This window comes from Megalobrama amblycephala, linkage group LG18 (genome assembly GCF_018812025.1).
Source record: "Megalobrama amblycephala isolate DHTTF-2021 linkage group LG18, ASM1881202v1, whole genome shotgun sequence".
Lineage (NCBI taxonomy): Eukaryota > Metazoa > Chordata > Actinopteri > Cypriniformes > Xenocyprididae > Megalobrama > Megalobrama amblycephala.
Genome location: NC_063061.1, coordinates 246,078 through 262,420, shown reverse-complemented (window position 1 = coordinate 262,420; position 16,343 = coordinate 246,078). Strand labels below are relative to the sequence as shown.

At 35.4% G+C, this 16,343-nt stretch overlaps 1 protein-coding gene across 3 annotated transcripts in view; it reads left to right on the top strand.

Annotated features, from left to right (window-relative positions):
- The window catches only part of LOC125253005, a 72,637-nt gene that overhangs the window by 21,947 nt on the left and 34,347 nt on the right, over window positions 1-16,343 (top strand). For 2 of the 3 annotated variants that reach the window (XM_048166739.1, XM_048166741.1), the window contains exons 6-16: window positions 3,861-3,945; window positions 7,713-7,887; window positions 7,966-8,130; window positions 8,480-8,626; window positions 8,709-8,771; window positions 9,062-9,176; window positions 9,281-9,411; window positions 14,467-14,532; window positions 14,607-14,742; window positions 15,005-15,118; window positions 16,036-16,199. In XM_048166739.1, coding sequence (XP_048022696.1) covers window positions 3,861-3,945; window positions 7,713-7,887; window positions 7,966-8,130; window positions 8,480-8,626; window positions 8,709-8,771; window positions 9,062-9,176; window positions 9,281-9,411; window positions 14,467-14,532; window positions 14,607-14,742; window positions 15,005-15,118; window positions 16,036-16,199 — 1,361 coding nt within the window. The remainder of the gene's footprint in view (window positions 1-3,860; window positions 3,946-7,712; window positions 7,888-7,965; window positions 8,131-8,479; window positions 8,627-8,708; window positions 8,772-9,061; window positions 9,177-9,280; window positions 9,412-14,466; window positions 14,533-14,606; window positions 14,743-15,004; window positions 15,119-16,035; window positions 16,200-16,343) is intronic. The other variant, XM_048166740.1, reaches the window with a different exon arrangement.

Sequence of the window (16,343 nt, the reverse complement as noted above, 5' to 3'; positions counted from 1 at the left end):
GGCCAGTTTTGGATAGTTTCCACCTTCCTCTGGTCCATCTGAATGCTGTGTTGGTCGATGACGTATCCCAGAAAGTGCACAGAGGTTGTGTGGAACTCGTGAAACTCTACAACGGATGTAGATGGACGAATGAATCGCTGTTGTAGTTTCCTCCTGGATGCACTCTTCCATGGCCTTCTGCTCCGGGATGGACAAGTCGCTCCAGGTAGCAGGTCAATAGCACAGTCCGGCATCGGTCTATATCATTCTGAATAATCGGCTATTGGTATCGGCACAGAAATTTAGTATCGGTGCATCACTAGTATATTTTAAATATTTGTTTAATGGTATCTATTTATGAATGAAGGCCAGTATCACTGATTCTAATACTGGTACTGATGTCTATATGAATATATTTTTTTGTAACATTAATTATAGACATTCAACATTACAAAATAACTGAAAGCTATCAATTTCAACATTTAGTAGTCTTAAAAAAAGAACAACTTTTAATTTAAGTGAACTAAACAATCTTCACATAGAGCCATTATAATAAATGTCATAGAACCTGTCTGGAATTTGTTGTGTCATGCCATGCCCCATCCAGTGTAGACAGTATCACTGATTATAATGGATTCTATTGTCTTTTGATGCGTTGCGCCACGCAGCTCGCGTCTGATGTGGGCATGGTGTAAGAGCTGCCGTTGCCAAACATGAGACGGATCTGATGTGCATCTCATTTTCTCACAACTCTTTAACTTCATTTAAAACATTATTTAACTAATTTAAGATTGCTCTTATGAGGATACTCAACAAACTGGCATTTTGGCATAATTCTGTGTCTTATTGTTTGTTCAAGCGCAAAAGAGAACTCGATACTGGCGCGCGTCTTTCTGTGTCACACAGACATGACATTCACAGGCAGCTCGTTCTCGTTCCTCTTGTGGCGCCTGAATGGTTTAAAAGCATTTGCATGAATAAGAGCGTGATCATATATTGTAACGCTAGCCAAATTATAATGGAAAAACGGATGCCGCTTTAATTGCATTAAATATTTTAACACGTTAAACTGAAAAAATTAATTGCATGCATAAACACGCATAAAAATAGGTGGATGGAAACATAGCTTACGACATCATATCCCCGTTACCCTGGAGACAAGTGAGCAACTCTTTGGATACCTTTATTAACAGAAAACTAATCATTAGCCCCTTTCACACACAGAGTATTTGCTGGTAAATTACCAGTAAATTACTAGTAAGAGATCAAGTGTGAACAGGACCTTTTCAAAAATACTGGTAAATCGGTTCTGGAACAAGGAATAAAGATTACCAGTATGAGCACATGCAAAGTTAGAACATGCTGACGTAAGAAGTTTGCTTTGGGACAATCATAAAATTCATATGGAGATGACGTCGTCACTCCTCGCTGTTTACAGTAAGCTCCACTGCTTTTTTCTTTGTAAATATGTGCTAGATGGACATCTTTGACCATTGGGTCACTGGTAAAAAGCCAGAATACCATTGTGTGAACAGCATATTTGTGTATTTACAGCGAGTAACTTGTTTGTACCATGCCTCAGAGACAACACTATTTTGTCAAGTTGCTAACATAGCATAACCAGAATGATCTATTATGCCCCTTTTTACAAGAATATCTTGTAATAATATTATAATATATTTAAAAAATACAAGAAGTCAGTTCAAAATACCCCACAGATCATTAATTATACCATGTTGAAAATGCTTATTTTTGAGTGGAAGCAAAAACATGCTGTTTTCGTGCATGTTTCTTTAAATGCAAATAAGCTGCTTCTCCCCATCCCCTTTCCATAAGAGGGTTTCCAACAATTTATACTTTTGATATATGGTTTTCTGAGCGCACACATCTGAAGCACGCACACAGAAATCTGTCTGTCAGGTGGCGCGTTCTGTGAGTATTAAACCAAGTTCTCTTTCACGTCTTATAAACGCAGGGTTATATTAAAATCACACAAAGTTCACATAAACAGTCAGTTATGTCTGTGAACATAAACAGCAAGTAAAGAATTAGAATTAGATATGCGTATTAAAGTGACAGCAGTGTAATATACAGTACCCACTGCTATATATGCTGTTAATATGAATCAAACAAAAGAAAAACAGAAAATCACTCACTGCTCGACTTTTGTAGCTTTAATAAGAATACATTTTTTTAAATGCTGCTGTTAAAGGGTTAGTTCACCCAAAAATGAAAATAATGTCATTTATTACTCACCCTCTTGTCGTTCTACACCCGTGAGACCTTCATTCATCTTCGGAACTTAAATTAAGATATTGTAGATGAAATCTGATGGCTCAGTGAGGCCTCTATTGAGAGCAAGGCCATTGAAACTCTTAAGGTCCATAAAGGTACTAAAAACATATTTGAAACAGTTCATGTGACTACAGTGGTTAAACCTTAAAGGTGCCCTAGATTCAAAAATTGAATTTACCTCGGCATAGTTAAATAACAAGAGTTCAGTACATGGAAATGACATACAGTGAGTCTCAAACTCCATTGTTTCCTCCTTCTTATATAAATCTCATTTGTTTAAAAGACCTCCGAAAAACAGGCGAATCTCAACATAACACCGACTGTTACGTAACAGTCGGGGTGTACGCCCCCAATATTTGCATATGCCAGCCCATGTTCCCAACATTATGAAAGGCATTAGACAAGGGCAGCCAGTATTAACGTCTGGATCTGTGCAGAGCTGAATCAACAGACTAGGTAAGCAAGCAAGGACAATAGCGGAAAATGGCAGATGGAGCAATAATAACTGACATGATCATTGATATCATGATATTTTTAGTGATATTTGTAAATTGTCTTTCTAAATGTTTCGTTAGCATGTTGCTAATGTACTGTTAAATGTGGTTAAAGTTACCATTGTTTCTTACTGTATTCACGGAGACAAGAGCCGTCGCTATTTTCATTTTTAAACACTTGCAGTCTGTATAATGCATAAACACAACTTCATTCTTTATAAATCTCTCCAACAGTGTGTAATGTTAGCTTTAGCCACGGAGCATATAGCCTCAAACTCATTCAGAATCAATGTAAACATCAAAATAAACACTGTACTTACGCGATTAGACATGCTGCATGACGAACACTTTGTAAAGATCCATTTTGAGGGTTATATTAGCTGTTTGAACTTTTTTTATGTTGTTTAAGGCAAGCGCGAGCTCTTGGGGCGTGGAGCACCAGATTTAAAGGGCCACACACCCTGAATCGGCTCATTTCTAATGATGCCCCAAAATAGGCAGTTAAAAAAATGAATTAAAAAAAATCTATGGGGTATTTTGAGCTGAAACTTCACAGACATATTCAGTGGACACCTTAGACTTATATTACATCTTTTAAAAAAAAGTTCTAGGGCACCTTTAATATACTAAAGCGACGAAAATACTTTTTGTGTGCCAAAAAAAAAAACTAAATCACGACTTTTCAACAATATCTAGTGATGGGCCGATTTCAAAACACTGCTTTGGATCGGAGTGCCAAAGTCACGTGATTTCAGCAGTTTAGCTGTTTCATAGGAGATCTGAATCACTAATTCGAAACAAAAGATTCATAAAGCTCAGAAGCTTCATGAAGCAGTGTTTTGAAATCGACTAGATATGGTTGAGAAGTCGTTATTTTGTCTTTTTATTATTGTTGCTTGTATATAATTAAGATAGAGCCACTGAACTCACATAAACTGTTTCAAATAGCATGTTTTTCCTTCCACTCAAAAATGGGCATTTACAACAGGGTATAATAAATGATCTGTGGGGTATTTTGAGCTGAAACTTCTCAAACACATTCTGGAGACACCAGAGATATATTTATATGCTATGTTTTTTTTTCTTCTACAGTTTCAGCCAATTCAACAGGAGTAAAAGACATGGAGTTCTATGCTACCTCAGTTTACTGGTCAACCATCACACTATGCTCCATAGGGTGAGAATTGTCATTGTTACATGCTATACACAGTGTGTTACATGAGTGTTTTTTAAAATTATTGTAATATATATATATATATATATATATATATATATATATATATATATATATATATATATATATTTATATTTATTTATTTATTTTTTCTTCTTTTCTTTTCCTAAAATTGTTTGTTTTTCCTTGGCTTTTTAAAAGGAACCATCTTTATAAACTATATATCTTTATAAACTATATATCCAAAGCAGTGATATAAAACTCAGATGCAAGTGTTATATGCAAGATTTATGCAGCAGCCTTTTTAAATGAATCCATTCGTGATATTATTGACAATTAAGGACATTTGCTCCTAAAAGACTTCTAGCATGTTTTTACCATTACAGTTCTCAGTGTTTACTGTTCGTAAAAAATGTTTTGATTATAGCATTATATTTAGATCGTGGCATGAAAGGTTGCAGTGATGAGCATGTAGCTGATCACAGACATGTTGAGTGCATGAATGCAGTGATCTCGTCATTGTAACTCGATTTGTGCAAACTAATAAATGCTTTCATCATAACTAAAAGTGCAAACACAATGTAAGTAAGAGATTCATTGATTCTCTGGGAGTTTTGGGGAGAGTCCACCTAAACACTCATGCTATTTGATTGACAGCTCTAGCAATTTTAAAGGAAGCGTTCTTTAATCGCTTTCTATATATATAATTTAATCATAGTTTAAATAACAGATTATTTTCATCATACTAAGAGAAACAATGTGAACTTGACCATTTAGTCACTGGTTTGATTTACTGAAAATAAACTGTTTTTAGACAGAAACATCTGACTGTAGGCCTACATGAATCATTACATGTCAGAAATCACTGGTCACTGGTGATTTTGGTTAGACATGTACACATAACAGGGTTTTTCCTGCCTAGAGAATTATGAGGCATCAGCCTCTGTCAAATTTCATGCCGCCTCCGGCTGTCGAATACTGTGCCAAACAGATCATGTGCTCAGGCATGGATTTGTTCTCATGCAGTCAGGTCGGCGGTATTATGTGCCAATACGGAAAACGAATCGTTATGCAAACTCATTCCTCCCTTCTGGTATAAGATTCTTGAATGAGAACTCATAACTACATATATGGCTCTTGTATTCCACTGCTTTGTTTTGTCACTGGCAGGTGAATGTGTGTATTGTGCTGTATGTGTATGTCAGGGTGTGATCGTTTGTATACATTTTTAATTTTATAATTTTTATATTTATTGTGTGCTAATAATTCTAATTTAACCCTTATTGGATGGGTTGGCTGTAGAACTGAATTGCCCCCTTGGGGACTAATAAAGATATCTGAATCTGAATCTGAATCTGAAAACTCAGACAGGCAGTCACATCCTCATATACCCCTTTTCCACAGACACAGTTCTATTGCAGGTTCCCGGCCTGTGTCCATTCTCAAACCGTTCAATAGTGATCCATGGATCGCGATTATATCCGCATGGATACCATGGATAATCTGCTGGTCAGGCGGTCAAAGTAATAAAAAGTAACATTCCAATTAGTTGCGGGTGGATGAGAGATAAATCATTAACACTCTGAGGTCTGAAGGTATCGCCGGCGATACCACCGTGGTTTTTTTCTTATCAGTGTGAAAGAGACTCAAAATACTCCGTCAATGTTGCACATACAATTAAGAGTTATACACCATTTTAATCTGTGGAATATCTTCTTTCATTTGTGTACACTCAGAGTAAAAACAAAATGTTGTGCTTTTTGTAAAATAAAGAAAACAAACATGATGCGTGATCTCTCGTCTCCCTCTGAACGAACTCCAATCTGATAGTTCTTAGAAAATGAACTGTAACTTAGTGAATACTAATCACAAAAAAATTAGACTTATGTCTAAAAAAACGTTAAGATGTCAGGTTTTAAAACATATAAGTCAAATCGAAAACAAACCTTCTGTGTTTATGTAATCTGTATGAAAAGAGAGTCATGTCAGAAGTCTGTGATTCAGCTCATTATCCGCTAATGCGGCCACGCCCACGGAGCGAGCGCTATTCAAACGCAAATTCAGTCAATACATGCATTCGTCATCTCAATCGTGTATTTATTGTCTTCAAAAGTGTTTTGAATAGCCATATTTAGCGATCTCTTGCCTCTGTTAGTTCCTTGATTGTCACATGATTTGCCTCTTCTTTTACTGAGGCATTTGTGGACAAAAGGGGCAGAGCGCCCTCCGGCTCAAGTATGAATAAAAACACAGCATCCAGCGCTCATAATGATGACAATAAATATAGAATAATAAATATTACTCCTCTGTATAGAAAATTGATATAAACATATGAGAATCCATCAATATTTCTCCAAATGTGTATGCTTTTAAGCATACTAAGAAATTACGGTCAATATAAGATTTTAAGAGTCAAAATGTGAAGCTTGAGTCTTAGATCTTTTTAATGATGTATAGTTTGTCAACTGCACATCAACATTTAGGCTCTATAATATAACAAATATAGTAGCCTATATGAAATGCCCTAGAGGTAGGAATGTTCAGACGCGTTGCATCACAGAAATACATTATATTTTAAAGTATATTAAAATAGAAAACCATTATTTGGTTAGAGACTTGAGACTTCTTTTAAAAACATTATAATGGCAATGTGTTCAATCTTTTGACTGGTAGTGTAATTTAACATAGGCCTATACAAAATTTTCTTCATATCATGTGCAATAATACGTGCATGCATGAGATCACAAAAATCATGTTTTTTTTGTCCTGAGTGGACTTTAATCCTGTTATCAGCATGATCACAGAGGGTTTTTTCACAGCCTACCTGACTGAAAGGCCTCATTAATATGCAAGTAATTTCAGGTCATTATTATTCAATTCTTTTGTCTTCTCAGGTGAGAATCACCCATTATACATGAGGATTCATGCCTCCATGCATACTGTGTTTCTTGACCAAAAGTGTCTTAGAAAATTTAAATCTCTCTATTGTTTTATATGAAGGAGTAGGGAGGATAATTTTTACTTCATTCTGAAGCAAAAACTCTAGTCTACAACCTCCAATACCCAGAATCCTTGTGAACACAGTTTTAATATTTTTTTTTTTGGCCTTATTTCAGTGACTTAAGTTTTTTGTTTTTTCAATAACCACGCATAAACGTTATTCCTTCAAAAACACAAACATGTACATACATGTTCCTCACATATTATTGTAGCCTAGTTTGTGCTGAATACAGTGTAACGACACATTTACCATTAATATGTTTATGAACAACTGAAAAAAGCACAAATGTCAGGGCATGTCAAAACTTCTCCAGGGCCCCAAAAATCCTCAGACCCCTGAGGGTTAATGTGTTGATTATAATAAAGACACGGAACTCTAATTTCACGATAAGACGCAACAAAAGAGTGTCACTGTTTTACTTTCATTTTCAACTGAACATGCAGTATTTCACTTCAGGGAAAACCAATCAAGGAAAACATGTGAGCACCTCCTAGTGGTCATTATGCAAAACAAAGGAAAAACCCTTCATGAGATATTGCTTTATAACTTTAAAAAGCGATTTCTTTAAAAGAAAACATCTTCCTTTGCTTTGAACTTTGAGCATCGTAACTTTGCAGATGTTATTTATACTCAAATAGCAACATTACACACTAACTAAAGTTAAAAAAGTGAAATCATAATCAGGGACCCCTTTTAAATACTGTACCTTATATATTCTTTGCTCTTCAAAAGACATTATTTCATCATATTGTCTAAATATATTGAACAGCTATGGAGACATACATGCCACAAATTTGGAAGAGGCCACAGTTGCATCGCTTGTGATGGTGGTTGGATTTCTTGCCTTTGGAATCAGCATGTCTAGTTTGAGCTCAGTTATAAGCAACATGATGGCTCAAAGAGGAAGATTTTACCATAGAATGGAGGCTGTTCATCATTACATGGTTTGTAATAAGATTTTAGTTTTCTGTCTGTCATTTCTACTTGTAATTTCATCTTTATTTCCCCCCTTTTAATCAAAGAGGCATATGGAATTGCCAGAGGAAATCCAGTTGTGGGTGCACGACTATTATTACCATCTTTGGTACCACCACAAGGGTCGCGTCATTCAAGGACTCTTGGACGGTCTCCCGTTTGTCCTGCATTCAGATGTTTCAAGTTGTTGTCACAAATCTCTGTTTAAAAAAGTGAGTCATCTAATAAATTTTCTGAGGCCATAATAATGCATAATAGCGTCTTTGATTAACTGTTGATACAATTGCAAAGACTTTTTGGCCCGGTTTCACAGACAGGGCTTAGCCTAAGCCAGGATTAGGCCTTAGTTCAATTAGGGTATTTAAGTAACATACCCTAGAAAATAACATTACTGGTGTGTTTCTTGAGACAAAACAATGGCTCTGACAAATTTTAAGATATGCCAATACTACTTGCTTTCAGTTAAAACAGCTCAAACATGCATTTTAGTCTAGGACTAGCTTAAGCCTTGTTTGTGAAACCGGGGGTATATGTTTATCTTAAAGTTGTCCATCTTTCTAGGCCAAGATGTTCAGAGACACAGAACATGGCTTTAAAAGGGCTTTGTCACTGAGATTAAAAACCTACATGTACAGTCCTGGACAAGTTCTGGCTAAAACTGGAGAAATTAATCAAAATCTGTATTACATTAAGCATGGATTTCTACAGGTACGCCTAACATAAGTCTGTGAGGACATCTGAGGACAATGATTTAGTAAGTTTTGAAGAACTCATTTGCTCTATTTTTCAGGTTCTTTGTATGGATTCTGGGAATGAGATTGCAAAATTGCTACCTGGCACATTGTTTGGAGAGGTATAATGCTCAGATCTCTGTTCTCAATATTAACATCTATAAATGATTTACTAAAATATAATAGGTAAAACTATCCTAAATTATTATATCCTAAAAATATTTTAGTCTAAAATGCTTGTTTTCAAACTGAAAATATATTATATAAAATATATAATTATCTCTCTTTGATAAGATGGTGAAAACTTTTCATTAAAAGTAGTATATGTTGTTTTTTTTGAAGATTTTAGAAAACCTAATTCAATTGTATATTCTGTAAACACATTTGTTTTTTATCTGTTTTTTTTCCCCAGACCCTTTTGCTGTACAAAATCCCTAGAAATGTTACAGTGCGAACATTAACATTGTGTGAAATTACCGTTTTGAAACGCAAGGAATTGCTTTCACTCTTTATTGACTACCCTGAAGGTAATAACATTTAGCTTTTTTTTGGCTGATTTATGATGGTTTGTTTTTACAATAAGAATTCTCAATGATGGCACACTAACAGAGTTTCATATCTTTTTCTAAAGCTGGTGCTAAGATTGTCAGAATTCCCAAGACACGTATTCAAAATTTCAAGCATCCCCTACAAGAAGCATGTGGAGTTGCCTACCTCCCCAAAAATGTTGCATTTGACAAGAAGCAGGCCATGAATCTTAAGGTTAGTGACTGCAGGACTATGTTTATATGTGCACCAATAATGTGATTATTATCATAAGTAGGACTTAATAACAGTAAGATGTTTACATGACACGAGCAAACCTCTTCATTCCAGTTTACAGGCAATTTTCATTATTCTGATTATTAGCTAAGAATTGTGGTTATTTATTATTACTGCTTGTATTCACATATGCACAGCATAAATGATGAATTAATCTACTTCATCATATGCAAAACACATTTCTATGGACATCTTGGACTTTTTTTTTCCAATGACGCTCCTTAAATGTCTTCTTTTCAATGTTTTCAACCATCAGTATACTGCATTATATTAATGTCACACAGCGTTGTCAACATGAACTCCAAAAATTTGATGCCTTTCTTTACCACTATCTTTACGATTCTGCGCATGTCAATGTCATCCATGTACGTCGGTTGCACATGCACACTTTGATTAGAGTGGAGTGAGATGCAATGTGTTTGTAAGTGTTTACATGCTTGTTTGGTGTGATTAAAATCAGAATATGTCACATATTTTACTACGATTATGAGCTTAATCGCATCAATTTGATCAAGTTATTGTGCACATTAGGCTTGCTATGGTAGTCGGTGTTACTGGTGTTCAGTTGCAACACCGGTTTCATCACTTGCCCACTGAGGCAATTTTTTTCTCAGTTTAACGCGTTAAAAATATTTTACTTAAAGGTGCAATATGTAATATATGTAATATATCCAAAAACCCCTAGGCCAGTGTTATATATTTTGTTCACTTGAGTACTTACAATATCCCAAACTATTTGTAAATCGTGAGAAAATTGCAATTTTAACCAAGGCTCTGGGACGTGTGAGGAGTCGCCTGTCAATTGCGTCATACCCGCGTTACCCTCGGTTTCTGGTTTTATTTTGTAGAAACCATGGAAACACCAAAGACGCTTTAATATTTACACGTTTTAATAGACAAGGGAACAACTATTTTGATATATTTATAGACAGAAAACGAATTATTGTTATATAGCTCAACACGTTTAGTCTTATTGTTTAAATCTAATTTTCTTGATTTTTTGCGAGTACCATGCCTTACCATGCCTCAGAGAAAAGCAATATTTTGTGAAGTAGCTAACATAGCATTATCAGATGCAGCTTTATTTTTAGTAACAGTAATACAGAATTTTTTCCATTATACAATATGATTTAAAATGAATTGCATGCCATTTATCAACACAATATGATATTCTAAAATCGATCTATCTTACTGCAGTGTGTAACAGTGTCTCACAGCAGCCGCCGAGCGAACGCACAGAGTAACGTTATAACATCATTTTCAACACACTCAGATGTATCTAATATGATAAACAGAGCTGCGTTACCTCATACTCATGACTGGAAAAGCGGAAGCGGCGCCGGCGACTGTGTCATAATAAAAGTCCCGCTGCTCGTGAGGCGTGTTGATCAATCGCTCCAGCTCCTCGTTCAGCTCCACAACACTCGCTCCTGCTCTGCTTCACACTACAGTAACGTTTATAATCACATCCATGAACATGATTTCTGCCCGAGTCCTATCCCAATTCTTTTCCACCGTCCGTTGAGGTGGAGACCACAAGTCCCTAGATTCCGCTCTCAAACTTGGCATCATCAAGCTACGCCTGAAACCAGATATGTAAATTTGACTTCTCCCCAAAATGAAAAAATAAATAAAAGCGTGAGAGCGTGTTATAGGCTAAATAACATGTTACAGCCAGATATGACAGCGCTACTGCATCACGCATCATCAGCTGCTCATCTGCAGTGATGCGTGATGCAGTAGCACTGTCATATCTGTCTTGAACAAACCATAACACACACAAATTATGCCAAAACGTTTTGTCGAGTGTCCTCATAAGAGCAGTCTTAAATGAGCGTAAAGATTTGTGAGAAAATGAGACGTGTCAGATCAAGTGCAGCAGTGGCAGATCTTAAAGTATCATTAATGTGAGAAAATTACTCACTGCTTTTGACTAGAGAACTAGTTCATTCTGTGCCTTATTTATTTGGTTCCACAGTTTCCACTGTTTGAACTGTTTTTTATATAAATGTTGTGCCAGTTAGCCTGTTTGTCATTTTATGTTAGACCTAGCATGGTGTATTCTTATTCATTTTGTTAATAAATGTTTAAAGTCCCTGTAATCAATTATAAATGTTACAAATGTATTGCTGAAACACATTACAAATACGGTGAGCTCTGTTGTACTGAATTGTGAAGTTAGAGCGTTAAAGAATTTTTCACCAATTCTGTGTTCAGGATTTTTTGGGCGGAGCTAAAATGAGGGTTTGATGACGCATTGGAGCCCCCGAGCATGGCCCCGCCCCTAACAACATATAACTGTCAATGACGCACTAGAGTCACCGAGCATAGCGCCGCCCCTACAGCGGCTCGCCTGCTCATTCTTGAGTGACATACTCATTACTGTTAGTTATACAGCCTACATTTTGTTAGCTAGTAATGCCTTCGTCATGCAAATCCATATTATATGATTGTGATAATACACAAAACAGCTCGGTCTCCTTATTTAAATTTCTTAAAAAACGAAGACATTAAGAAGGGGTTGATTAACACTCTGAGGGTATCGCCGGCGATACCACCGCGGTTTTTTTCTTACCAGTGTGAAAGAGACTCAAAATACTCCATTAATGTTGCACATACAATTAAGAGTTATACACCATTTTAATCTGTGGAATATCTTCTTTTATTTGTGTACACTCAGAGTAAAAACAAAATGTTGTGCTTTTTGTAAAATAAAGAAAACTAACATGATGCGTGATCTCTCGTCTCCCTCTGAACGAAGTCCAATCTGATAGTTCTCAGAAAATTAACTGTAACTTAGTGAATACTAATCACAAAAAAATTAAACTTATGTCTAAAAAAACGTTGAAATGTCAGGTTTTAAATCGTGTAAGTCAAATCGAAAACAAACATTCTGTAATTTATGTAATCTGTATGAAAAGAGAGCCATGTCAGAAATCCGTGATTCAGCTCATTATCTGCTAATGCGGCCACGCCCACGGAGTCAGCGCTATTCAGACGCAAATTCAGAGGCAATACATGCATTCATAGTCTCAATCGTGTATTTATTGTCTTGAAAAGTGTTTTGAATAGCCATAGTTAGCGATCTCTGTCCTCTGTTAGTTCGGTTAGTGCCTGGATTGCCTATTCTTCTTTAGTGCTCAGGCATTTGTGGACTAAAGGTGTACAGAGCGCCCTCCAGCTGCAAGTATGAATTGACAGTATCCAGCACTCATAGTAATGATAATAAATCCTGAATAAATATTACTCTTCTGTATAGAAAATTGACAAACATATGAGAATCCATCAATATTTCTCCAAATGTGCATGCTTTCAAGCTAAAAGCCTATATGAAATGCCATAGAGGTAACATAATTGTTCAGACACTTTGCATCACAGAAATACATTATATTTTAAAGTATATAATAGAATACCATTATTTTAAATTGTAATAATATTTCACAGTATTGCTGTTTTTTCTGTATGTTTGATTTACACCATGATGAGATTTGAATCATGATCACAGAGGGTTTTTTCACAGCCTACCTGACTGAAAGGCCTCATTAATATGCAAGTCATTTCAGGTCATTATTATGTGATTCTTTTGTCTTCTCAGGTGAGAATCACCCATTATACATGATGATTCACGCCTCCATGCATACTGTGTTTCTTGACCAAAGATGTTTTAGATCTCTCTATTGTTTTATATGAACAAGCAGGCAGCATAATTTTTACCTCATTTTGAAGCAAAAACTCTAGTCTACAACTTCAAATACCCAGAAGTCTTGTGAACAAAGATTTAATATATATTTTTTGGCTTTATTTCAGTGACTTAAGTTTTTTGTTTTTTCAATAACCACACATAAACGTTATTCCTTCAAAAACACAAACATGTACATACATGTTCCTCACATATTATTGTAGCCTAGTTTGTGCTGAATACAGTGTAATGACACTTTTTCCATTAATATGTTTATGAACAACTGAAAAAAGCACAAATGTCAGGGCATGTCAAAACTTCTCCAGGGTCCCAAATCAGCCTCAGACCCCTGAGGGTTAATTTAGGCTCTGCAGTGATCATTTTACACCGGATAGTTTTACAAACTTAGTTATTGGTGATGGGCCGGACAGAGTCTCTCCCGTCCCGGCCTTCATCCTCCTGTCTCGCGGCACTGACATCTTTGAGTGTAAACACTCACCAATGAGTGTAAGTTGCCTTGTGTGCATAAGCTTATGTTATAATTAGTAGGTAGTCCACAGTAACTCTACTAAATTTTGCAACCCTCTAACATGATTCTTTTGTTTATATGCATCAGTTTGTTTGACTCATTAGACAAGTAAGTTGAGACCAGTTGAGATGGCAGCTCTCGCGAGTGGGTGTGGTTTCAGCTCCGACAGCGGACACGCCCCCAGCGTTTGAGAGCAAAGAATACTGCTTATTTTTTCATGAATTTGATAACTTATTTCATTTACTTAGTGATTTTTTTTTAATCATTCAAATTTGGCATATTTTTCTGTTGTGTGACAAACTCAGAACACATACTTTAATATGGCTTTACAGGGACTTTAATATAAGTGAATTTGTCGTTTTACTGTTTTGTTGTTGTGTTTTTCAGTAACAATAATAACCCGCCATTCAAGTAATAGCCGCTAATTTGAAAGTCAAATTAAAATGGCTGCACCGGCATTCATAAGCGATTTAAAAAAAAAGAGGTGGAGGCCCCGCCCCCGGTGAAACTGGTATTACCGGTGTTGTCACATGTCGATTAACCAGTGGGAAAATTTTCTCACCGTCACATCCCTAGTGTACATAAGGTGAAATGTAATCACTATATTGCCTAAATCTCATTATAATCACATTAAAAGTGTGCATGCAGATTTTGTTAATGACTGCTTTTGGCTATTTTTGAAATGGATTTAAGTTTTGTTTTAGGGTAAAAACCCTTTGAAAACCTGTTAGGTATTGTCCCATTTTTTGTACAGATGTTCTAAATGAATGCAAAATTTTTGTTATAGACAAGGGAGCAGAGGATTTTTGTCGCATCCTTGGAACATGTTTCAAACCAGCCTCCTCAAGTTGAGGTGAGTTTGGTGGATTTATATGTATTTGAATTGTTATGCCATTTAATATTTAATTGCCATGTCCATTTCTTTAGGTGTTTTGGAAGAGAACTTTACAGCCTGACAGTGCTTTTGTAAAGTCCTGGAAGAACTTTTTTTTCTGGTGCATCACTGTTTCAGTTTTCCTGAAGACATGGGTGTTTTTTTTCACCAACAATGCAGACCTAAAGGGTATGTTTCTGTTTGATTTAGAGCATTGGTTTTTCATTGAGAGGTTTACATCATTATATTTCATGTTGAAAAAAATGAACAAAACATTATTTATAAAAACAAAATAGTAAAAATGTAAAACAAACTTCATTCGGTTCAGTAGAGATGGTAAGATCAAAATATTTCAATAAATACTGTGGTGCATTTAATGCTTTTTAAGGTTTGAAATGTTTTGTCTAATATCAGATTGTCAGAATGTCAAATTGTGTTGTTGCTTGTTAAGGGCTCTTCAGTGGAGGCTGGGGTGTCTATTACCTTGCAGCTGATTGCCTGGTTAACATTGTTGCTTTATTTGACATCCTGGTGAATATCCGCACTGCCGTGTTTACAGAAGATGGTACTGTTTAATTACATGTTCATTTTTTAAACGAAGGCACATTTAAAATATCTTGGTAAATTATTCTTTTAAAAATGTTGTTTAATAATACGTGTTCTGTAAATACTACATCAAGACTATCAATTGGTCTCAACTGGACCCATTGCATATTTAGGGCCCTATGAAATCTGTTTTATTTTTTCCCAAATTTTGTTTTATATCTTTCAAGTTTTCCATTTTAATTTTTTCTGGATTCCGTTTTTCCCTATTTTATTTTTTTGGACTCTTTGGACATTTTAATGGTTAAATTAAATTGTCTAATTAGTTGAAATCATAAAACTAATACAATTTAACAACAGTTTATTAAAAGTTCAACAAAAATTATTATTTTTTTTTCTCAAATTCTGTTTATTTTACCAAATTTGGTTTTCTGGATTCATTAAATTTTCAATTAAAGAGATTGTTTAATTGATTTAATTTTTACTAATCAAAATGCATGTCTGATTAATTGAATTCATAAAAACAACAATTTATTAATATTCGGGAATTTGTTGTCGTGCCGCTCCACATCCAGTGTAGACAATATCACTGATTATAATGGATTCTGTTGTGTTTTGACATGTCGCGCTGCTCGCATCCAGTGTAGACACGGTGTAAGACTTTAGTATGCTTATTAGCTTGCAAATTGGCTGTTTATTAGTGCTTATATAGCACATATTAAGGCCTTATTCTGCAAGACCTTATTCTACGTCCCTAAATCCTACCCAATACCTGAACTTAAACGCTACAACAACTACCTTACTAACTATTAATAAGCAGTAAATTAGTAGTTAATAAGTGTTCCCTATACCAAAGCATTACCAAATTTACTATACTAATTAGTTGCAGTGTTATTGTTTGATGCCAAACACTTTCTTCTTCTTCTTTTTTTCCTCCAGGACTTGTAACAGATTTTGCAATAATATTTCAAGTGTATCGAAGGTCTTGGGACTTGTATTATGATGTCCTTGCAGCTTTACCCTTAGAATTGATATATTTTGCCTTCGGCGGTACAGAACACTTGAGAATTTTTGGCCTAATCAAGCTGATTCTGATTCACAAGGTATTTTAAATATTTTTATGTGCAGTATTTTTTTTTCTTTTTCTTTTTTTGGGTAATATGTTGTAATACTAATAATGAAAAGTATAATTGCAGGGCCTTGAAGTTGACTTTATCTTTGTGGTTGGGATAGTAGAACCAGTGTAT